The 26,525-nt window shown below is 39.9% G+C and overlaps 1 protein-coding gene across 1 annotated transcript in view; it reads right to left on the bottom strand.

The window, feature by feature from the left end:
- The window catches only part of EXOC4 (exocyst complex component 4), a 410,874-nt gene that overhangs the window by 134,758 nt on the left and 249,591 nt on the right, over positions 1 to 26,525 (bottom strand). Inside the window, exon 11 of the mRNA XM_075857508.1 lies at positions 17,306 to 17,525. Within this exon, the coding sequence (XP_075713623.1) occupies positions 17,306 to 17,525 (220 nt within the window). The remainder of the gene's footprint in view (positions 1 to 17,305; positions 17,526 to 26,525) is intronic.

Raw genomic sequence — 26,525 nt, 5'->3', positions numbered from 1 at the left:
TGTCCACACCCCGTTATCAAGAAAATGTTTAATTTGCATTGCAGTCGGTCAAGGGTTTTGCTAGCATGTTACGATATTGTTTTGAATTGGTTTAATGACAAATTGGAGTCCTTAATCAAATTCAAGCAAAGGCAAGGATGGAAACATCTGTAGTGCCCGCAGAGGAGAAAGCTGCTAAAAAAACGTCATATACAAGTCAGATAATGGTCAGGTATTGTGTTATTCCTCATGTGCGCACATATGACCGCTTTTTCTGAAAAGTCACCTGAAAAGTTAGGTACGGTATAAGGTTTTGAAATGGCAGAGTCAAAGTCCTGACTTGAATCCCATTAAGGTGCTGTGGCAAGACCTTAAACGGGCAGTTCAAGCTCAAAAACGCTCCAATGTAGCCGTATTAAAAAAATTCTGCAGAAAAGGGCCAAAATGACAATGCAGCGATGTAAAAGACTCATTAAAAGTCATCACAAATGTTTGTTCTTCCTACTAGGGGTTGCACAATCAGTTATTAGGTTTAGGAAGGCAATTACTTGTCACCACGGGTTAAATACACTTTAATAAAAATCTATATCCTCAATAAATGAAACGGTCATTTTGTGTTTAACGTGTTGTCTTTATCTTGTATTAAAATTAGTTGGATGATCTGAAACATTTAAATGAGATGAATTGGAAAAAACAGAAGACATCGGGTAAGGGGCAAATACTTTTCCACAATAATTTATAAGATAGCCACTAGGTTATGCTTCATTTTTCTTTAATGCAAGAGGGTCTTCATGTCAATTACTACTCTTCATAAAAGAAGCACTACAGGAAAAACATATGGTTTCTTTTTTTCTAATGTACATGAGGTGAATTGTAATACTATTAATTTTCTTACTGAGCACTTTATTTGTGAATTATGAACTCCATTCTGGTACTCCGTTATACCATGTGGCTCTGACTCTTAGAATTACGCAGGCTCTTATGTGTGGTCCGGAAGTTAGTCTCTCTATGCATTCTTAGGAGACGTTCAATGTGAGTCATAGGAGTGCAGAGAGACGGACTTCCAGTCCACACATAGGAGCCTGTGTAATTTGAAGGGTCATAGTCATGTGGTACAACTGAGGACCGAAACAGAGCTGATCAATCCCGATTAAACTCCACTATTTACGTCATGTACTGTACAGTGCTTGTATTAAGAGGCTATAAGATTCTACAGTAGCTGGGGAACCATACTGCAAATGCTCTGCAAAAACTGTGTAGTGAAGAGTGGAAACTATATACTTCTACAGCACATTTCCACAGATGCTACAGAATCTCTTTTAGAGGATGAAAGTGGAATTTCATGTCAATCACTAGTTTGAAATGAACAAGAAACATGAAAATGAGAGTCCTGTCAGCTAAAAAACAAATTAAAACTTCAGTGTTAACATAGTTAGGGAAACGGGGGTCTGAGACAGCAGCTTTGCCCTCGACTGGTTAGCATCTCTATATAAAGTTGCCTGTATAACTTAAGATCGTTAAAAGCCAATCCCCCCCCCCCCCCCAACATTATCTGACAGTCCATTCACCTTCCAAATAAATGGTGTAGTGGATTATTAAAACAGAAATTGCTCCAATACATGTGAAATATAAAAATGTCTTATTGTCCGCAGCGACTTAAGTCCCTATTACATCGGCCGATTTTGGCTGGTGCAGCGAGAGCCGATCAACGAGACATGGTTGATCGGCGCTCGTTTGCTCCTGTCACACGGAGCTATGGATGGGGATGAGCCGTCGTTACTTCGGTCGCTCGTCCCCATACATTATCATGTCGGCAGATCGTCTCCCTGTTTACACACGGAGATGTGCTGCCGACAACGATAATATTTTACATTTTTAAAACGATACAACCAGCAGTTGATCGAGCGTTTGGTTCATCTGCTGATCGCTGCACTGTTTACACAGGCCAGTTATCTGCAACTAGCGCTATATGAACGCTCGTCTGCACGATAATCGCCCAGTGTAAAACCCCCTTTAGTCTTTGATAAAATATTTGAAATTAAAACTCAACATTGGCAAGTAAATATCAATTCCTGGTAGCTTATGTGTCAGTACGCAGGAAAAGGAGATAGCAGAGGTCGCCACATCACATAATATGACATGATATCATGAAACATGCATGCTTGCATTTAATATCCATGGGTTAAAAGACAGATTGCCCAAAATAAATATGAATGGTTTGCACCTTCCACACTTCGCAGACAGTTACAAACACTCCTCAAATCAATTTTCTCATCTTAGGTCAACACATTGTTCAAGATGAAGCTGCGTTTTCTTCCTACAAATATTGCTCCGGATGCAGGTGTTAAATAAATCACATTTTCTTGGTCCTAGATTGCCTTTTTCCTTCGCAGTTTCATCAACTCTGGACAGTTGTGATGTCAGGCTTCATTTAAAGGAGACAGTCCTTTCTCTCAGCTGCATATCTAAGATGAGAGCGAATGAAGATGGAAGATGTGAGCGACATTCTGTGCTCTCTCTATCTGCGCTGCAGGTGAATGACAGCTGGATCTCTATCACAGGAGAGCTTATTATAAAAGAAGATCAAATGTGACTCCGGTCCCAGAACGATGACTGGCAGCAGGTCAATGAGATGACCTTTCCATATGAACAGCCCACCAACACCCTAAGGAGTGTTCAGAAACAAAGTATGTAATATTTGGCTAGTTGCACCTCTCGAATTCCAATAATATGGGTCATATACTGCAATGTTAATGTAATTACCTTCTTACAATCTGCTGAATACGGACAAAAAAACATTTGGTCTCTTGTCATTTGCCGGCTCTTTATTGTAGGCCTAAAACATGAAAAAATATCATGGAGACATTTCTTTCTTACCCTGTAGACTACAAAATCCTATTAGATAGTAGTATAGCGCAATACTACAACGTGGACTTAATTACTTAAAGTGAACATCTAGAATTTAGAGTTTTCGAAAAAGTTCTGTGCGGATTAATTTTTTTAATATATCTTAAACGGGGATGGAGCTTTTTTTTCTGATACAGAGCTCCGAATGCTGAGCATCGACACATTTAACCCTTTAGTGACCAGCCTATTTGGGCCTTAATGACGGAGCAATCTTTTCAGCTTTTTGATCGTCCCATTTTGAAAGCCATAACTTTTTTATTTTTCCGTAGACATAGCTGTGTGAGGGCTTGTTTTTTGCAGGACAAGTTCTATTTTTTTAATGGTATCATTTTGGGGCACATCATTTATCGAAAAACTTTTATTAACTTTTTTGTTGGGGTAATGAAAAAAAAAAAGCAAACATTTTCGCCATACCTTTGCGTCTTAAATTTTCGTCATTTACTCTGTGGTATAAAGAACATAACTTTATTCTGTGGGTTGTTATGATTATGGCAATTCCAAATTTATATATATATTTTTTGCTTTACTACTTTTGCACAATAAAAATACTTTTTATAAAAAAAAGTATTTATTTTTGTGTCGCCATATTCTGAGAGTTATAACTTTTTTAATTTTCCACCGATGTAGCTGTATGAGAGCTTATCTTTTGCGGGACTACTTCGATTTTATTTGTACTATTTTGGGGTACATAAGAATTTTTGATTGCTTTGGGAAAACAGCAATTCTGGTATCGTTTTTTTGGGTTTGTTTTTTTACGGCATTCACCGTGCTGGTTAAATAATGTAATAACTTTATCGTTTTGGTCAATACGGATGCCGCGATACCAAATATGTGTAGCTTTTCTAAATTATTTTTAGTTTTTTTTCCATATAAAGCATTTGGGATATTCAATTTTTTTACTTGCGATTTTTCATCTATAAGTAAATGTATTAAACTTTTGTTTACTATTTGTTCATCCCACTATGGGACTTCACTATGTGATCGATCACTGTTATAATACACAGCACTATTTCTATACTGCAGTGTATTATGACTGTCAGTGTAAAATAATAGTAATAGGCAAACACAGATGTTTGACCTGGAGGCCTTTGTTAGGCCACTGGCTGCTATAGAAACCATGGACACCCCACAATCGCGCCTTGAGGGTGCCGATAGAGTGACAGAGGGAGCCCCATCCCTCTGAAACCACTTAGATGACGCAGTCGCTAATGAGGTTAAGTATTGAGGTTGAGTATTGGGCTGAACGGCCGGGATTGGCGGTAACTTGGAAACAACTCCGATCGCAGCAGTTAGAGGAGTCGGGCTGTCTATGAAGTGGGTTTGGAGTTCTGTATCAGAAAATCTGAACTCTGACCCCATTAAAGATATAATAAGAAATACATTTTAAAACGAAGATCGGTCGAAATGGTCACGAATGCCGCACATTTCGGACAACTTTCATCTTGTGTATGTCGCGCTTTATGTCTGTTAGGAGACTAAACACTGTGGTCACTGTAACAGGAAGTGATGTAATTTGATTGATAGATGTAGACAGGAGGATATAACATTTGAGGCAAAAAAGGACAACATGCCAAAAAAGGACTGTAATCATGTTAACATCCTATCTGTTAACATAGTCGAATGTTTTGTCACTTAGTGGTCCAAATATCTTAACGGCGATTTAACACGCAATGATTACGTGAAGATCTTACTCTTGATCCTATTACCATATTTTTACAGATATTGTTTTCATGTAGCGATTGTTTTATACATGGACATTGCTGGTCATTTCTATTGTAAAGAACTAAAACACAAGACCCGTCTGCAAAAGACAGTTAGTCAGCTACGCCTAACAGAGTGAAATAAATAGGTAAATCTGCTGTAACTGCAGGGTAAAAGCAAACAAACATATTGCAGCACTCTGCCGGGATGAAGATTGAATACTTGAATTATTTGAAATGAAAAAATAAAAATAAAATTATTAAATCCTCTCTCTTCTACCCCTCTACTCCTCCATTATTCCACATTCACCATGAACCGAGGTCCATGGATACCAAATTTCATAAAATGTATGTTTTTTAATTTATTTTACACCAATAAATATACTCAAATTGTAAGGCCGAATTAACATCTCTTTCTCAATCTAAACTATTGGAGGCCTCAATGCCTATCCATTTGGACATTACTACTTTCCTGGAAAAATAAAGCAACTTTGTAGTAGCCTTTTTCTTGCGTCCCTTCTAGGTCCCCTAGTTTGCATACTACGGCATTTTCCTGTTTACTTCATAAATAGTTTTAATTCGGTCCAACACCATTCTCCAGTATAGTTTGATCATCTCATTTGTCCCATAACACGTGGAAAAGACTCCCTATAGCTACTTTACATTATGGACAATCAGGGTTCCCATTTTTTTTAAATGTTGCCACCCTATAGGGGGATTAATAAGCTCTATATAGTATATATAGTTGAGTCACTCTATACGCTGGGTTCTTAGACAAGTGAGGGATGTCATTTGTTATTCTATCCCATTGATTCAGTGAAAGGTCACCTACATATCTTTCCCATCTAACTCTTACATCTATCGGTAATTCCTGCCTACTTCCTTTTATCAGCATACCATATATTCTAGATGTTAACCCTTTCATCTTAGTTTGCCCATCTATATAGTCGACTTCGGGCAATGTTTACATTTGAGTTGTACATTTACTTTGCCCAAGAGCTGTTCTAATCTGTAAATATCGGAAAAAAAAAACTCCTTGGAGAGAGTCCATACTCAACTCTTGATATGTATGAATATTGTTCTCTCTATATAATTGTGATAGTTTATAAATACCTTTATTTACCCAAAAAGTATAATGTAGTTGAAAGTACTCATTATCCAACCTTTTATTCCGCCATATTGGGGCATTATTCCATAGTCCATAATTACTCAGTTCGTCCTTTAGAGCTTTCCACACTTTTTGAGCCATGACTGCTGTTGGAAACTCAACCTGAACTAAGTCTGCCACTATCTCTGTTTCCAGTAACTCGACAGCACCATACCTCTTCAAAAAGGGAAACTTCCTCTCTATAAGTTCTGTATAGACTATATTTTCCTTTCCCTCACACATCATTTTAACCTGGGCTGCAATATAAAGTAATTTCACTACAGGAATAGCCCCCCCTCCCCCCGATCAACCGGCCTCTGTAGATGACTCAGTTTTATTCTGGGCTGCCTTTCTCTCCAAACCAGGTCCCTAAACAAACATTCTATGGTTCTGAATACTTTATCAAGAAGCCATATTGGGCAATTAATCATAACATACAAAATAAAGGGAATCCGTACCATTTTAATAAGAGATATTCTCCCCGCTATATTCAATCCCAGTTCAATCCCAGTTTAGACCAAATCTTTATCTTGTGTATGAGTGGATCAATATTGTATCGATTATAGTCAGAGCCAACATCATCGATTTCCCCCAGTTAATTTGAAACCCTGATACTCCCCCAAAATCCATTAAGATATCGATTACCCTCCCGACCGATAGGTAGGACCCCAAGAAAAGTAGAATATCATCTGCATAGACGGCCACCTTTTCCTCCCTGTCCAGATATTTCAATCCCACTATCTCCTCTAATTCGAACCGTCAATGGTTCAATTCCTAAAGCAATCAATAATGGAGAGGGTGAACACCCCTGCCTAGTCCCCCTACAAATCGGGGAGGTCTCCGATACTATCCCATTAATTTCCAATCTGGCCCTTGGTTCAGAATACAACAATTTAATCCAATTGATACCAAAGCCCATACCTTCCAGTACTTCCCATACATAAGACCATTCAAGCGTATCAAAGGCCTTGGCTACAACTAGGGAAAAACTCAGCCTTTGACCATCATCATCTGTTTTTTACTGTACACTTATAAACAACCTTCTAATATTGGTCGAGGTAGATAAATTAATAAAGGCCGTCTGATCTTTATGAGTCAGCCATCATCACTGAAAGACAAGAGGCTAATTAATTCTTAATTTTATTTCCTCCTTCTCATTATGTCTAATGTGAAATGGTTTCTCAGGATTAAAAAAGTAAATAAAAAAAATAAATAAAAAAAATAATATATATATATATATATATATATATATATATATATATATATATATATACACACACACACACACACATATTTATAAAATATTTGAAATTGCATTACAGCTTTATTTACTATACTTAAAATGTGAGGTTCTTAGCGCTTTTGCATTGCAGTCACAGCAGATTAACACCTGCCCATTTTTTTCACTTGGTTAGGAGGCGTGGACTAGCTTTGTCTAAAGAATTGTACATTTGGGGGTGTTCTTTGCCTCCATTTCAGTCATGCTCTCCTCCCGTCTCTCATGTCGGGTTTTAATTAGAGCAGAATAAAACTGGTCCCTACCTACCTATAGGTGCCCAGGCCCAGAATAGACGTGTCTGTTTAATTTAAGGACTCATTTGCATGAGGTTGCCTTGTCGTGACAGGTGGGCTCACACAATTTGATATAAAACGCGCACTAAGAACCAGATATTTATAAGTATAGTAAATGTCAAAGTAATGCAATTTAGTATAATCCATATATTCAATGCTTGCATATATATCTTAGTGACATGTATGAGGAAAGGGAAGAGGGAGAAAGTATGTGATCTGAATTAATATATAACTTTTATTGATATGCATTAAGAAAGAAATAAACACTAAAAAGTCCAATGGTGTAAGAGGTATGTGTGAGTGACCCCCAGACTCACATACCTAGGCCATGTGTGATGGAGATGTTATAAATTGTGAATTGTATCAAAGGTGTTAAACCTAGGACACATAGGTTACTATGCTTGCATGCGGCAATTGTTGTCTCAGATTGCGGCAGTGCAGAGGTTGTGCAAGGTAGCCTGTTGCACCACCATGCAGCTGCACTGCGGCAAAGTGTGAACAAGAGCCAACAAACTGCACCCCAACACTGGGCATCCTGTGCACCAGAGCAGGGGCACAAACCACAGCCCGCAGCAGCACTGCTATGATATGCAAGAAACCGTGCTATTGATACTGTTGTGTAAAGAACCAAATGGTAAGTGATTGGTTTGTTAAATAAACAAAACAGTCGGTTACTTAATAAGGTGGCGGCAGCTTACATGTCAATTGCACGAGTTGGAATAGTTACTCGTGCCTGTAATATACTTGCAGGGCAAGGCAGTGCTATGAGTCAGGGTAACTGCCCTGCCGCACCTCCGTGCAAGGCTGCCACAGAGAGTGTGGACGGTCGGCAAATAGCTGCACTCTCACGCCGCCGTCCCTGTGTGCCAGAGCGGCAGCATGGAGATCAGCTGTGGTTCCCTTGCTGTCCCCGCGCCCTGTCTCCAGCTGAGACGCGGCACAAGCACTGCACCAAAGCGCAAGTCCACTGAGTGGAAATGAGCTAAGCGTGTGACCCTATTCCCGTAAGTAACCGGGATAGGCGGCAGTGGGGGAGCCGCACGGCAATTACACCGGCGGTCAGATTAGAACGGCGGCTGGAAGGAGCCCCCAACCGGCCGCTCGTGTTTGACAGCAGGGTGCGCTGCGCTACCAGCACAGTCGCGCTGTCAGCTGACAGTCAGCTGCTGTCAGCTAATAGTTAGAGGCAATAGTAAGTTCACAATTGATTGGCCTGAATAGGGCAACTAAGGCCAAGTATTACACCATGGAGAGTTTTAAAATGATTGAGCACCCGACGCGCATTTCGCCAGCATTCTGGCTTCTTCTAGGGGTCTAGAAAAAGCCAGAATGCTGGCGAAACGTGCGTCGGGTGCTCAATCATTTTATGGTGTAATACTTGGCCTTAGTTGCCCTATTCAGGCCAATCAATTGTGAACTTACTATTGCCTCTAACTATTAGCTGACAGCAGCTGACAGCGCGACTGTGCTGGTAGCGCAGCGCACCCTGCTGTCAAACACGAGCGGCCGGTTGGGGGCTCCTTCCAGCCGCCGTTCTAATCTGACCAAATATGTGATTTTTTTTTTTATTAGTTAAACTACATAATTGCTTTAATACAACACAGGTCTCCCTTTTTATTTTAGCATGTGTTCGTTACCATTAGCTGGTACGTGAGGCTTGTAGAGAGAAATTTTCTTTGCATGTCCTAAGGCAGTTAAGGTCGGGGTTGGATAGACAAAAATTTGTGATGTACATATGACTACCCTCCAAAACGTGTCCACATTAATGATGATCGTCCTAGCAGTACTGATGGACTGGTGTCCGGCTGTAATGCTAAACAGAGTGCTTGCTTTAAAGGGGTTGTCCGAGATTTAATGACTTTGTGTTAATGCTTGTAATTTATAAATGTAAATACATTTGTAATATACTTACATTTTCCAAAGTGGCCCCGTTTCCAGATCCTGCCGTGTGGTACATGGCGGGTGACGTCACTCTCTGCACTGGCTCTGGCCGTTTTGTTGATCTTGAATTATTTGCCGGTACACGACACGTCACTTGTGAAGCAGAACAGCCCATGCACGGCACGTCTCAAGTGACGTGCCGCATACCCGGCAAAGAATTCAAGATCAACAAAGTGGCCAGAGCCAGTGCAGAGAGTCACCTGTCAAGTACCCCAGGGCAAGATCTGGAAACGGGGCCACTTTGGAAAATGTAAGTATATTACAAATGTATTTACATGTATAAATTACAAGCATTAACACAAAGTCATTCAATCTCGGACAACCCCTTTAAGCACTTTGTTTAGCACATTTTGTCGTTTGATGCTGATCACTTCAGTGGAGTCCGTGTAAGCCCCATTACTTTAATGGATGAGCACTAGTAAAGGTCCTGTTTTTCAGTGATCTGGGAGCTGCTAACGTCATGGGAAAAAAACAAAACTCGCCTCATATATCCCACCGCTCCAGCACTGTAGGCTCTGTGGTCCCCTTCCTGGTCTCTGTCTACATTGCTGCAGCGACATTGCGCCATATCGACACGTGTCTCCTGCAGCCAGTCACGTGTGGGTAAAGCATGTCATCAGCGCACCAATGTTAAAAAAACTGGCAGGCACCCACAGGACCGGCAGCGCAGTAGCGGCAGGGGATTTAGGAGGGGGTATGGGTTTGTTCTTTTATAACATAAGCAGCTCACAGTAATTTTTTTCTTAAACCCAGAAATTCCCTTTAGTTAAGGGCAGAATATTGAATGTCCTAATCCAAAGGGTTTCTAGGGCTAATGGCCTATTCATGGTAAGAGTGTTGTCCCCGCTTTCCCCAACCTCTATCAGCCCTCCTCACATTTGAGTTAGGTCGGGGAAGTGCTCACCTAATGAATATGACAGACTCATGTTTATTCCTTGTAACACAAATGGCACAAAATATAATATTATACGGACAGATGTGCTTTGCAGTGGTAGAAGTATATTAAGTTATAGCTGCACGGGGCATTGACAGTTATGATGTAGTTATACAAACCGGGTTAAATCATAAAGACCGTGATTAATGTTAATTGAAAATAGTTACAACAGTTTTTTCACATTGAAATTTGTCAAATTGTTCAAAAATCTGTTACATGTAAAGACAATTTGCTACACAATTTGCTACCAATATAGGAATGGCAATATGTCAATACAGTCAACTTGCATTGTTCATATAAGGAATTATCAGCCCATTACACAAATATTACGTTTTCTTAGAACAGACAATAGAAATCCCTAAAAGTTATAGCATCTATAGAAACGTCACTTTTTTTTTGTTTTTAGTTTGTATTTTTTCCCTACTCAAGACACTGTGAAACATCCTAAATAATATTAAAAGTGGTGTTTGTAAATTGTCATTCTTATGCTTCGAATTTCATAGAGGCTTTTTCTGCTGGATTTATACACAATGCATTTCTTCTAGGGGAAAATCTCTGCAATATTGTTCGGGACAGAAGGCACCATTGCAGAGGGATATTTGAAATTTGGGCTGACCGCAATGAGCCCGGTATTTTTACCTAGTGAATGCTCTTGTCTAGAACAATTCTATAGTGTGCATTGCTAAAAAATAGCAACTTACACACATTTTAATAGATCCCTCTACCTTACTACTGATACTGGAAAAGAACATCACACTGTCTAAAAATGCTGCCCCAACAGATAGCTTTGCCTGGTTTCTAGGAATTGATGTTAGCGACTGATCTGACAGTAACCAAGTGGTATCAATGCTTTTAACTAGGACACGGAATATTACTTCCCTCTGCAATGATTATCGAATGACAAGATCTTACACAAACAATAGTGGGACTGGTTCCAATTTTTGCTCAATTAACACCTTAATGACTGCCAACAGTCTTTTGATGGCAGGCAGTGCAGGTGCCTCGTCTACAGCGACGTCTTTTGGCGTCACTGTAGAAGAGGCTGATGAGCACTCCTGTGAGCGCTCATCCTGTAAGCAGGAGCTGTAGCTTACAACTCCTGATCTTCGAGCAGCCTGCTAAATACAGCTGGGGTCAGAAAACCCCAGGGCTGTCTGTTCAGTTTGCCTGCTGTTAGGGCACACTATGTGCTGCCCTAACAGCAGCCGGAGTCAAAGTGACATAGTATAATGTATTAGCATACAGGTGTATGCTAATGCATAAGTAAAAGAAAAAGTTGTAAATAAAGTTATCCCTTAATGGGATTTAAAAAAAAAGTAAAAACTAATAAATAAAAAAAGTCCCCCAAAAAATAGTCATTTTGCATAAAATATATTTTATTGCCCCTACATTACATAACAAAAAACTACACATATTAAGTATCTACACGACCGTAATAACCTGAAGAATTAATTTAACAGGTTATTAAATAAACTAGAAAAACGATGCAGAGAATCGCTTTTTCTTATATTCACCCTGTAAAAAAAATAAACCCCATTTCCTGCATAAAACAAGGCCTGATACGGCCACGTCAATGGAAAAATAAAAAAAGTTATGGCTGCTGAAAGGCAGAAAGGCAAAAACAGAAAAATGTAGCTGGTCATTAGGGCCTTTTCAGGGCCCAGTCATTAAGGGGTTAATGTAACTTCAACAAAAATACCACGCGTGTGAGAACATGTTAACCCCTTAATGACCAGCCTACTTTAAACCTTAATGACCAAGCTATTTTTTACGTTTTTCCATCGTCGCATTCCAAGAGCTATAACTTTCTTATTTTTGCATCGACATAGCTGTATAAGGTCTTGTTTTTTGAGAGACAAGTTGAATTTTTTAATAGCACCATTTTGGGGTACATATAATTTGATTACCTTTTAACAACTTTTTTGGGGTGTAATGAAAAAAAAAACAACAAATTTCGCCACTTTTTTTGCATCTTAGATTTACACCGTTTGCTGTGTGATATAAATAGCATAATAAATTTATTCAGTGGGTCACTACAATTGTGGCGATTCCAAATTTATATAGATTTTGTATGTTTTACTACTTTTACACAGTAAAAACACTTTTTTTTTAAATTATTTGCTTTTTTGTCGCCATTTTTTTAAGAGCCATAATTTTTTTGTATTGCAGTGTATTATTGCCTGTCGATGTAAAACCGACAGGCACCTGTTAGGTCATGCCTCAGGCATGGCCTAGCAGGCATCCACTACAAGCAGACCTGGGGGCCTTTGTTAGGCCCCTGGCTACCATAGCACTCTCCCTCCAAAATGACTTGGATGCAGCGCTCGCTATGGAGAGCTGCATCTAAGGGGTTAAACAGGCGAGATCATTGTTATCGATCCCGCCCGTTAGAGCAGGTGCCCGACACCCGCTTTAGCTGGCACAGGACACCCGTGCCGGGTTTATGTCACAGCACTGTGAAAAGCATAAGTACCCCTAACGGTCGCCGTGAAAAGGCGTATTGGCGGTCGTTAAGGGGTTAAATTATTATATAAAATACATTGGATGCTTTAATGCAGATGCAACAGATGTTTGTGGGTTATGGAGTGTGTTAATTTATTTGTATAAAAATACTTGATTAAAAAATATATATATCTCTGCTACTGTTGAAATGGAGGATCATTGGTGCTGGTACACCGTTTGTGTCGACAAGGCCTTTTAAAGGGTTATTTCCAGGTTATAATGTGATGGAATATTGCTAGGACTTGGATATTGCTAAAAAATCGCCATCATTGTGATCCTGAGAATGAAGCAGTCCCATTAGTGATTTCGTGTTTTCACAGCGCGGAGAACTGCAGCCGGCCCTATTCACTTCAATGGAACCATGCTGCAGTTCCTTGCACAGTGGGTGGCCAGGCACTGATGTTCAGGAAACAAAATAGAAAATAAACTTATCATTCTGAGAATTGGTGCGGTTCCAGGTCAGATCCCCCACCAATCAAAGCAATGGCATATGCTGTTTAAGACGTGAATAGCCCGTTAAAGCTTTTTCTTATAAATAACGTCAGCTGCATTGTTTAAGTGAAAAAATATTATATATATAATTTTATTCCATGAGTACATCAGTGGAGTAAAGGTTAAAAACAAATATCTTTTACAGCCAAAACTTTTCAGAGGGGAAATATTGATCACTACTCCAGCTGACAATCTGCTCCAACATTAGTGCTTGGATTTGCAGAAATGAGAACTCACGCGGGTTTACACCAAGACAAGAAAATCGATGTGTCAGCCTAGGAAGAAATGCGGGCATAGTCTGTCGATCAGAGGGGAACACGGGTTACTGACAAGGAAATGCTCTACAGAGGAAACGCCATGTTCAGTGTAATGTCCAAGCTGTCACTATTTGCTGAGCATATCATGGGGTAATGGGGGGGGGGGGGGGGTAAGGGCACAATTCTAACCTGACACAAAGCGAGTTTCAACTACAGCTAAGAGGAAATGTGTGAAAAGGCGCAATGCTGCAGTTTACTGCTTCAAATAAGAGTCATCCACATATAAGAGAAGATCATTCAGAATTGTTTTGTTGAGCTCCGCACTATGATGAGAACACCATTTTCCTCACCTGACTGGGAAGCTCCTAATACAAAACTGATGTATTAACTGAGAAATGCACCACAAAATCAGCCATTCAAGTCAAGAAGAGCGCAACTCAAACATGGTCAGCAGGTAGAAAAGCAGCAGTCCCAATCCAAATCGCCCAGATCACTGTTACATGGGCCCTTTGGCGATAAGTTATTATTTACAGGGATAAATGCAAAAGTACATCAACCCGGATAATGACATGAGAATTGTTGCAAAATGGACAAGGAATGTATTTTCCAGTGTGACTGGTTGCTTCCAGTTCCGAGGTAATCTCAATAAAACATTAGCAATTTCCCTTTATTTTGTTATTAATGGAAGCAGTAACAGTCCATTAACCCCTTAATGACCAAGCCAATTTTTACGTTATTCCATCATCGCATTCCAAGAGCTATAACTTTTTTATTTTTGCGTAAACATAGCTGTAGAAGGTCTTTTTTGCGGGACAAGTATTTTTTAATAGCACCATTTTGGTGTACATATTATTTATTCATTAACTTTACACAGTAAAAACGCTTTTTTTTCAAAATTATTTGTTTTTGTGTCTCCATATTTGAAGAGCCATAAATTTTTTATTGTTCCGCCGATGCAGTTGTATGAGGGCTTTTTGTTTTGCGGGACGACTTGTCGTTTTTATTGGTTCCATTTTGGAGTAGGTGCGACTTTTTGATCACTTTTTATCACATTTTTTTAAAGTTAGGATTCACAGAAAACAGCAATTTTTCCATAGTTTTTTATTAATTTTTTTTACTGCGTTCACCGTGCGGGTTAAATAATGTAATAGATTTATAGTCGGGGTCGTTACGGACGTGGCGATACCAAATATGCGTAACTTTTTAACTTTATTTTGTTTTTTTAAGAGTAAAGCAGTTTGTAGCAGGCATTCACTTTACAGGCAGACCTGGGGGCCTTTTTTAGGCCCCTGGCTGCCATCGGAGACACAGACACTCGGCAATCTTATTGCCAGGTGTCAGTGAAATGAGAGGGAGCTCCCTCCCTCTCTCCAAAACCACTCAGATGCGGCTATTGAGCGACGCATCTGAGGGGTTAAACGGGTGAGATCGATACTTATATCGATCTCACACGTTCGAGCAAGGACTCCCCCAGCCCTCAGCTACATCTGGCAGCCGAGAGCAGGGAGATTTGACAGCTCCCTGCTCTGTTTATTTATCCTGATGCAGTGCCGTAAAAAGGCTTATGCATCAGAATAAAGCCCGTTAGTGACCGACGTGAAAAGGCGTATTGGCGGTCACTAACGGGTTAATGGAGCGGGGGGAGCATTTTTCTAGGGTTATTTATATAGGGGAAAATAATCCATAAGGATGATGTAACTACTATGTGTAAACGCTACATGGCCAAAAGTGCACGTGTCCACCTTTAACTTTTCCTGAATTGCGTGAAGTTATACAATTTGTCATGATAATAATTCAATCTTGCGCCATCCAGTTAAAAACGTATACGTTAATGCGTACATTATATTTATTTTAACATAGGAGTCTATGGGCAACGGATGGCATCTGACAGAGGTATACGTTTTTTACATGTTTATTTAACATTACGCGCCACACATCTCGGGATATGTCGAGTTCTGGTATAAGTTGAAGTAGGACACATCTGTATATGCACATTTCTTCTAGTGGATTTTGACCACTTTAGCTTCAAACCCTAAATAGGGGACTTCATGCATATAAAAATAGTATAAAAAAACAAATATCATGACAAAAACAACACAGTTGCACCAGATGTCTATTAAAGTCCCAACTAAATCTTTATCAAGGTAGCAAATAATACAGACAGACCACTTTCTATAACCATCTCAGGATACCCACATGTAGGCCGATATTTCTGCATCTGTCTTTCCCATACATTGGCCTCTGGTTGTAAGTCTTATCACAGCCTGAAATAACGATTAAAATATATCTTTATTGATTCCTTAATAATAAAACTGTCTCTTAAGCCCAATAATACCTAACACAGGCAAATGCAAGTGGTCAGAAAGGTGAGAAGCGTCAACGGGTAATAGGAAATGCATCCACCCGCAGATCGCAATCTCTCCTTAATATATAGAAATTCTCTGAACCCTTGCCATTAGATAGACAATCCTACGTGTTTCAGTATCCCCTAGTTTATGAGATACGTCATCAGGGATTATATTTTTATTTAGGCTGGTTAGCACGGTTTCTGTGCTTATTTAGTCTCCCGACTCTAATGTATTGGCCGCCTCTGGTTGTCACGGCAACGATATAAAGCCTCACTGAATCACTTCCATTTCGGATATTGCCACTTTCACATAGCTTTTTCACTGGTCCTCGATAGGTCATAAAACTCAGATATTACCTCTGAGTTTATTTATTTATTTTTTTTAAACAATATAATTTTAGCGGGAATTTTAAAGGGTAACGATCATTTAATTTTTTTGTTTTTGTAAATGTATAGGGCAAGTAATTTCAGAAAATATTGCAATCTATTTTATTAACCAATTCAGCCTCCTTTCATTGTAAAACTGTCCCTGAACCGCTGCCCCATCCACTGAACTACTGGTGGTTGCCAGGGAAAATCCATATTCAGTGCCGATCACAGCTACTCTATATGGGGGACACTTCATCTGACTGCTCCTGAAACCCTATGCACCCGATGTTTTAATGCATCAGGTATTTCTGAAACAGACTATTTCAGTCCGTTGCTAACAACCAGCCACCTGCCGGATGCTCTAAGTGGGGAACGGGCGAGCGAGCAAGTCCAGCCGGTGGTGCGCATTCCCCACTCATCAGAGCATCTGGCAGGAAGAGCAGAGAGATAAGATCAGTGTGGATCATTCATGTTCACTGGAGAGACCACCGAAAACATTCTAAACACAGTACCACCAACTAAGGATTTTTTTTCTAATTTCAGTGGCACATGCTGTATAATTTAACGCATCTTAATAGAAAATAGGAAAATGTTAGGGTATGTTCACACGATGAGAGGCATTTACGTGTGAAAAGACAGACTGTTAACAGCTGCCTCGTTTCACACGTAAATGCTCCTCCTCGCATTTTGCGAGCCGTCTGAGATGCTCGTAAATCTTGAGCTGTGCTTCATTGAGTTCAATGCAGAACAGCTCAAATTACGTGGCAAAGAAGTGCCCTGCACTTCTTTGCCGAGGCAGTCCATTTACGCGTCGTCGTTTGACAGCTGTCAAACGACGACGCGTAAATTACAGGTCGTCTGCACAATACGTCGGCAAACCCATTCAAATGAATGGGCAGATGTTTGCCGACGTATTGGAGCCCTATTTTCAGACGTAAAACGAGGCATAATATGCCTCGTTTACGTCTGAAAATAGGTCGTGTGAACCCAGCCTTAATGTTACAGCAGACAGTGACATTCTATAGAATTGACAATGTCTCTACGTACAAAATAAGGTCTGTTTTGTTAAAACATACCAGACTATTTACACAACGACACGCTACTAGAATGGACTGGTTGAACAGAAACGGAGACAACTGCTGAATCACTCTTACATACCTGTAACAGTGGCCGCTGGACACCCAAAGTCTTCATAGTGTCAGCACTTGCCAAATGCTTCAAAGGATCTGACACCTTGGTGACTCCTTCAATTTCTTTGTTGATCTCCGCTAACACCTGATTTAGAAAGATGTTTTTGATGTACATAGTAAGAAATTCCCGCAAGGGACATTGTTTAGTTGGTCCAAAACCAATGGCATGCTCAATCTCTTGAATAAATCTGAAAAGATAAAACAAAGGGAAATAGGTGATGGTTTTCATTATAACGAATATCAGTGTATTCATTCTGTTCTATACACTCAATGATCTTTCTATATATGGCAGCTTTACTTTAAAAAAGGAGCTCAAGTCCAAAGTGTAAAATGCCCACTGTGTTCTTGACGATTTACATATGCTTGATGTTTGGGGTGAAATCCAAGCTGTATTTCTAGCATTTCCTATGCAGTATAATTTAGATTTAATGTTTTTTTAAGTGATTAACTTCAATTAATCCTATCGCATAATCATTTTTACTCTTCGTGTAGCAGTGATAGATGTGTTTATATCCCGAGAGCACTGCATATGTATAAATGCACCTGTATCCAGATCCCCAGAAGCGGGTGATGGCAGCTGTGGTCTAAATGGGCCTTTCAGAAATCTGAATAAAATGTAAGTGGGGGTGTCCTTTACAGAGGCTTAATATTATCTCAACGTAAACATAAAATGGGCACACTATTATTAAGAATTTATTCTGCCCATGAAAAAAACTTGACTGCATATTTTTTGAAAACCACATTATTAACATGAAAAACATGGATGGAAATGGAGATAAAAAACCATCAATACAACCATCCATCTACCACATTCTAGTATATAACAATGATATTAATGGCATTATTACATAATGAGAGCTGGTTACGGGGAAAAAAATGTAAATTAAAACATAATTCAGATGTTGGTAAATTTTGGCCTATAAAATTCCCTTTGGTATAGGGACTGCTTTTGTACTAAATAATGGTGAAGAAGCACAATGTGAAAATAATGGAGTGTGGTATTGCAGCATGTCGTCGTTTTTATACTTATCACATGACTAATCTTGACCTGATAGGTGCCTGCACGATTAGTTTTCCCTTGGATCGAAGGATGCCTAGACATGGAAAAAAGCAACACACAAACTTCTGAATGTCCTTAAAAGTGTTGACCCCCAATAGTGTACAATATAAAACAGTACAATATGCAGCCATAGCGGCTGATACGGGGCCCGTGGCATGAGGGGGCCTGTGCCCCCCACATTCAATAGTATGTGCATCCTTAGGACGCAGATTTTATTGAACACTATGGCAGAGCAGGAAGATATCTCCTTACTCTGCCAATTACTAGGTTACAGGCCACATTCGGCCTGCAGCCTATCATGCGCAGGGACGGGATCTCTGCGCATGCCGGCGTGATGACGTCACTGGATCACGCCGGCCTACGCAAGGATCCTGTCAACATTGATTCGTTCCGTTCGTCGCGGGAACAGGGCCCAGGTGAGTATGAAGTTTTTTTGTTTTATTTGTTTGGGGGTCGCTATATGGCGCTATCTACAGGGGGGGGGGCTGTATGGCGCTATCTACAGAGGGGGCTGTAGGGAACTTACTATAGGGGATTCTGCGTGGCACTACCCGAGAGGGGGGGCTGCGTGGCACTACCCGAGACGTGGCACAACCCGAGAGGGGGAGTGGCACTACCCGAGAGGGGGCGGGGCTGTGTGGCACTACCCGAGAGGGGGCGGGGCTGCGTGGCACTACCCGAGAGGGGGCTGCGTGGCACTACCTGAGAGGGGGGCTGCGTGGCACTACCTGAGAGAGGGGCTGCATGGCACTATATACAGAGGGCACTAAATTTATGGGGTTACGAACTGGGAGACTAACTTTTATATGGGGGCATAAACAGAGCCTAACTTCTATATGGGGGAACAAAGTGACTTTTTCTGCCATTTTACGGCTGCCGTGAATTTACCTGCAAAGGGGCCCACTAAGTCTGTGTCGCCCAAGGGCCCACATAAACCTGGAGCAGCCCCTGTGCTGTCATATGAATAATTATATTCAAAATTAGGTATGAAGTCCTTTCTGTCATGAGAGGGGAAAAGTTCACATAGATGATATCTATAAATCTTTCATGCAGTTATGATGTGGCTTTCAAGGTTCTCTACTGATGGTTTACAATTAACAGATGCTTTGTTTGATTTTGGCTAATTCTACAAGCTCCCTATAAAAGCATCAAGAGTAATGTATATGAACAATTAAACAGGTGACACTTGGTTACATGAAGGCATGATACATTTCCAAGTGGTTGTAAGATAGCTGGGAGGTGGTGTTGTGGGTATTTAGGATGAATTACACTTGTTGGCACATGCTGGGTTAGGACTGGGAATAGCTCTCCTCGAGTGAAACCCCCCACTGTTTCTGCATAAATGCAGAATTCCACGCTAGACACACAGCTTCTTGTCTTGCTTCCTCAGCGCTCTGGTTCTCAGCAGCTGCCTTTATTATCCCTATTTACAAGTTATGTCTCCCTACGGTCTTTCCATGCATTAAAAAGGAAAAAGTTTTGCAGTGCTGCATACCATGAGCAGGTTAAAACTTGTAACCAGACGTTCTAGAGTTCATTGCAAAAATGTCCTAACAGGCTTACTAAAATGTTTTTTTTTTTACATATGCAAGTGTAGTAAACTAAAATGGAATAAATGACATGAGGAGAGAGAGAGAGAGAGAGATTGAGAGAGATAATCTAGAGAAGAGAGAGAGAGAGAAAGAGAAAAAATATAGAAGAAACCAAGGGGAAATATAAAAGGAGAGAGACCGTGACTGAGACAAAATAGATAGATAAATAGAGATAGATACAGAAAAATATAGAGGAGAGAGAATAGAGACGAGAGAGTATAGATTAGAAAGACTATAAAGGAGAGAGAAAGACTAGAGAGTGAATACAGAGGAGAAGGAGAGAATATAGTGGAAAGAGGGGATATAGAGGAAAAACCAAGGAACGAGAGGGAATAGAAAGGAGAGCGAGGATATAGAGAAGGGATGAAAAAAGGAGAGGGTTTATAGAAAAGCAAACGAAAATAGGGGAGAGAGAGGAAATATAGGAGAGGGATTATAGAAGACAGAGTGGGAATATAGAGGAAACTGAGAGGGAATATAGAGGCGAGCGAGCACGAGAGAATGTAGAGTAGGGAGAAAACACTGAACCCTTAATTGAACATATTACCTTAATATATACAAAAAAGAATGCCTATATAGTTGGATCCAGTTGACATTGATTTCCATTGTAAAAGAAAAAAACAGTAGAAGCCTGCTATGCTATTCAGTCCTGTCATTCAGACGTACATGGTTTTTTGCACCATGGAAGTAAATGGTAATAGGATGCAACTGTACAGACATTTTTTTGCCATGTACATTTTTTGGGCGTATACTTTTTTGTGTGGTGAGAACCTAGCCTAACCCAAGCGAACATCTAGGAATTGTAAAAATGACTATAGTTACTCTATAACGAGGACAAATGATTAGTATACGCATGCATATTAATAAAACTAGCACTAATCAGTAATACAGCAACTAGGGGGGGGGGGGGGGAAGAGTAGCCTTAGAATAAAAACCATATAAACAACCTAATTAGAAATGGGATGGCATAGTCAGCAATGGTATCAAATGCATTTTATTTTCTACTTTATACAATACAAATTAAATTTGTTTTTTTTTGTTATAGTTAATCTTCCAATAGTTATGTATGGCAAAAGAAGAGAGTAAAAAATGTAGATGTAAGCTACATTTATCTGAAGTTTAGGTCTCCACTTTGTGGTCTACATGTCTGTACAGAGCATTGGTAAATCACAAAATCTGGGTGGGCCGACTACTACTTATCTGCTTTCAATACCCAAGTAAGCAACACACGCTTCTGGGAGCGTGGACTTCATTATTATCAGATTAGTTATGCTACAGTTGCCTGAGCTTCTGCCGGCTTATTTCAATCAGATAATAACGGTATAATAACTGGCTTTGTGTCTGTCAATCCAATTACTTCCTACTTTGTATGTGCCGACATTCTATTAAAACTCACAGACACATGTCAGGCTTTATTATTACCATCCGATTGTATAATTAGCTTCTTCGGTGGGAATGCTTATCAATTAAATCAGAGTTTGCCACCTCCTGGTAGAGCAAAAAAATGAAAACAAAAAAATGTATTAAAATAGATATATAAACAAAAACAAGTAGAACTAATCACAGAGGGAAAATAACAATGCTGATGAAACCCCTTCATTTATCAGGGGTCATAAGGCTTAACATTCCTTTAAGTATATAATCATTAAATATTGTCTTGTCACCTTATTCAGATGCACAAGAAAATAATTAAAGAGCAGGTTCGACCGCTAAGGCAAATAAATCATCAACTTCCACACTGATGAATTTGGAAAAGAATCAAAAAGTAAAGCTCAAAACGATTTTTCAGTTACTGTCTTATTGTTAAATCTTAGAAAAGATATTGATGCCAATGTCCATACATTTTTGCGCCCGGGATAAAAAAATTATAATTGGCGATAGGAAAACATTTTATAGGCATAAACGGTTCAAAACACATAAACCAGTAGTCCACAGATTTTATAAAGTCAATAGTCAAACACGTACTACTAAAACATATAAGTTTAAGTTCACCTTGAAACATAATCTGCAGCTTAAATCTAGATACAATCTACTTTTAATATGGTGTCATTTTACAAATATTTTAAATTCCTCACCATGTACTAATCTTAAACTATGCCACATCTTATAGTCTAGCGTCGATGAGCGTTCCGAACTAGGACGACTATTACTGGGGATCAGTCAGCAGTGTGTTGACAGACACACCCCCTACCTGCTTACCTAAGATGCTGTTGCACAATACACTCTTTCCTTTAATCATCTTTCCCAGATATCTAAATAGTTCATTCCTGAATAGGGAATTCCATATCAAATGTACTGCAGATAGGCTTTTAAAAATAAGGTAGATGTAGCAGGAACCTCAACAACTACATTAGAGGGCTGACCGCTTTGTCTCTATAATTAGTGGTATAAGCATTATTCTTTGTAAATTCAGAACAATTATCAGGTTGAAGTACATACTGCTGGTAAGTCACTGTAAAATGACATTGAACAGTTAATGTACTTCAGCTATAACGGATACCCTAAAGTCAATGTTGAATATAGAAATTTCCAGCTGGTCACAACTCAGAGCACTCCTACTCCGGTCCCTCAGTGTAACCAGTATGTAGCAATAATTTATTAGTCGTTTCAGGGAAGACTGACACTTTATTTTTCAATAGTAAACTTGGGCTTGTACACATTGTCACCCTAACAACCTTAAAGGGATCCTGTCATCAACATCTTACATTATAAAACCTCCTGACCCCTCAGTGGCCGCAGCTGTCCATAGTTCATTTATCTGTTCTTCTCTCCTCACGTCCTCCTCTTGCACGAAATATTGTAATTTAAACGTTTAGCGCCTTTTATGGTAATTTATTTTTACTTTATGACACAGGATCTTAACTCCGCCCACCTATGCCGCCTGTCCAGCCCTAAATGCCGAAATTTCGTTACAAATATCGCCCATGCGTTCACCACCACCCTTCCCTGCTTCATTCATACAGAAATAGTTAACTAGCGCATGCGTCACGTGGGTACAGGCTGGATTAGGAGAGGAACCGACGGCATATGATGACATCACACTAAGCGCCGAGCATGCGCATTAAAATAATGTGAGAACAGCTGCTTTAGTGTCTCAAAGTGCAAGCGCGCGATTTCATGTGCAGTGGAGTGAGAGAAGATATCAAAAAGAAGGAGGCGAAATTGAACTCTGAAACAACGGAGGAATGAAAATCGGACTCTCTTCGAGTGAAGATTTGACTCTTTTCTGCTCATTTGCATACAGCTCGGGACCGCTGAAAAACAGAATACTAACTGTACAGAGCTTACTTAGAACATATTTATAGGTTAACGAACAATGATTTTTTACCCATATTTCACAAGGTATTGCTGGCTTGATAGCGAAAATGCTGGTGACAGGTACCCTTTAAAGCAATAATTAAAACTAATGCATTCAGCGTATTTGGAACCTGAATTTCTCTCATGCTTTCAGCGATCAGCTACCTATTTCCAACTAATAGTGGTTGTTTACTCAACAACCGTTTTAATAAAAATGGGCACACAAGACATGGGACATCCTATAGTAGTCCCAGAGGGTGGAGAAAATAAAAGGAAAAAGCACATAATGTTCAGCTGACTGCAACTCTTACAACCCAAAGAATAAATCTGGTAAAATTTAGTGAAGGTGTGCACCGAAACCCAGGTAGCAGCCTTGTAAACCTGAGCAGCCGAAGCTTGATGCCTGACTGTCCAGAAGGGCCCCCAACAGCCCTTGTGGAATGGGCAGTACACTGAAGAGAAAGAACTTTAACCTTGGACCAAGAGGCTGCCGAAATCAAAGATTGGATCCAACGCACAATGGTGGCCTTGGATACTGCCAACTCCTGCGGGGCCCTTCAGGAACCACAAAAAAGAATATAAGCAACAAAATTTTGTCGCAGCAAGATAGAGGTGGACTGTTCTCCCCATGTCAAGGCAATGTAAAGTCTGTTCCCTTGGATAAAATGGGTAAAAAGGCAGAAAAAAGGGAGGGCAATCTCTTTATTGATATGGAAGATCAAGACTACCTTCAGAAGGAAGGATGGAACAGGTCGGAAAACCACGTTATTCCTATTGATGACCAGTGAGGAAAAGTCAGTACAGAAAACTTCCTAGTTTCCCTGGCCCTGCAGCGGGTTGACTAGCCTGGTGGCCAGGCTGGCAACCCTCCTGCAGCGGAGGATAAAAAATAAATAAAAATAAAATAAAAAATACCAACAGACCTGGTTACCCGGTTATGTTTGCCTTCCAGGGACACTAAGCTAAAATGATTAAGCCCATGTCTGTGGGAATATGACGTGTCTGGGCGGAGCCAAGACATTTTCTACCTAATGTCAGCCTTCTAGTGGAAAGGACTTATACCCACGGTGCTGCGTCCCAAAAATTATGTTAAAGAGAAAGCTAATTTGAGAGAGATTACTTTGTGGTACTAGTGGTAAAAGTCAACAAACAATACCCTCATGATACTGTACAAGTTAAGTACAGCAACAATCTGTAATCTATGGCATAGCTCTATGGTCTCTTCGCCTACTGCTGAAGTTGGAATCCAACTAAGGGCAACATTTGTTGGAGTTTGTATGTTCTACCCGGGATTACATGGGTTTTCTCTTGGAACTCTGGCTTTCCTTCGGGTACTCCAGTTTCCTCCAAAACATACAGATACATAAATTGGCCCCAGTGTGTGGGAACATAGGAAATTAGATTGTGAGCCCATTTGGGACAGGGACTTATGTGAGTTATGAAAATATAATGTAACTGTACAGTACTGAGTAATATGTTGGCGCTATATAAGCAATGGTAATAAATGTATGTAATGCTACAGTTTTACCATAGAAGCAACATTATCTTTTTGGCAAAACAGTTACATTTTTGACTGCACCTACAGTTTTGAGAGCAATGTGAGATGGAATTACTTGCGTTCATCAAATTAGGTAGAGAGATTCATTTGCTTTTCTTTGATAATCTGTTCACTTAAATCTACTTAACACAGTAAAGGTCTCTTCCTGAAACAAGAATGCCTAAATAGAAAAAAGTTAACATTTTTATTAGAAGAGGGGAAGGAGAAACATGAAATAAAGCCTTGTGCATGAAATGTGATTAACGGCTTACTGTGGAATGGCCACAGGAACAGCAGAATACCCCTGGCCTTTCATTTACGTTTGGATTTGACAGAAAAGTCAATGTATTAGGACTTAATCAAGGACTGTGTTAAGGAATTATTGCTGTGCAATTATGATACAGCCTGGGGAAATATTGGGAAGTTGTTAACAGAAATTTACAAACCGCTATACACCCGAAAATATCTACTGAAATATTCAATTTCACAAGTAAGCCATTGCTTTCCATGATTTGCAGAACCTGTTATTTCACAGAAAATTATCCTCTAACTTCTCATTCCTAGAAGCAGAGCAGCCCGAACTAATCCATGGTTCATTAACTCTCATGTCCATAGGTCCAAAATGATGTGCAATTTAATTTCATAATATATCTTTATATTGTCAAAGCTCCATATTTTCAGCATAGACACATCCACTACTAAAGGGGAGGTTAGGAGGATATGGTTTTATTATTGGATTCAATATATAAACAGTATACAGTAAGTAATTCTGGTCAGCCAGAATTGTATCATTTTGGCTAGGTTTACATCTGCGTTGGAGGTTGCGCTATTTTGTCCAGCAAAACAATGTAAACCATGTCAGAAACCCAACGGAACCTTTTAGAGTCAAAGGGTTCTGTCAAGAGGCTATCAGTGTCCGTCATGTGACTTAGGGCCTGTTCACATCAACGTTCGCTTTCGGTTCCGGGGTTCCGTTGGAGGTTTCCGTCGGGTGAACCCCGCAACGGAAAGTGAAAATGAAACCACAGCTTCCGGAGTCGACTGCGCTATTGATTCCGTCGGAAAAACGGAAATCTGCCGGAATGGTGATGAACGGAAACCATTAGCAATGTTTCCGTCACCATTGATATCAATGGTGACTGAAACGAAAGCTGTGGTTTCACTTTCACTTTCCGTTGCGGGGTTCACCCGACAGAAACCTCAGACGGAACCCCAGGACGGAAAGCGAACGTTGATGTGAACAGGCCCATATTCAGTGCTTCTGTTTTTTTCGTTGTTCTGCTTCTATGATGGAGCAAAAAAAAAACACAGATGTGAACCCAGCCTTAACTCCACGTCCATCCAGATGCTTTGTTGCGCTGGAGGAGAAAAACAAAGCTCCAACCACTATTAAGATATATAAAGAAATAATCAGAACATAAACCTAAAAATTGCTAGGTGTTAAAAAGGTAGATTTTCCCTTTAATTATGCTGTTACAATAAGAACTAGGGTATCTCTCATGAGAATTACAGTAGTCTATGCATGCTGACATATGTATTATAAACATAGAGATGTGTCCAACCTTAACTTTTCTTGACTAAGTTATACAATTTGTCAGGATACCACTTCCTATAAATCTCGCGCCGTAAAAAACACATACGTTAACGTATATTTTTTTTTTTTTACATGGTAGTCTTTGGGCGCAGACGGTCAAAGAATGGC

The sequence above is a fragment of the Rhinoderma darwinii genome, chromosome 3 (genome assembly GCF_050947455.1).
Source record: "Rhinoderma darwinii isolate aRhiDar2 chromosome 3, aRhiDar2.hap1, whole genome shotgun sequence".
In the NCBI taxonomy this organism is placed as follows: domain Eukaryota; kingdom Metazoa; phylum Chordata; class Amphibia; order Anura; family Rhinodermatidae; genus Rhinoderma; species Rhinoderma darwinii.
Note: the sequence above shows the minus strand (reverse complement) of the source record. Positions and strands in the feature narration are given on the sequence as shown.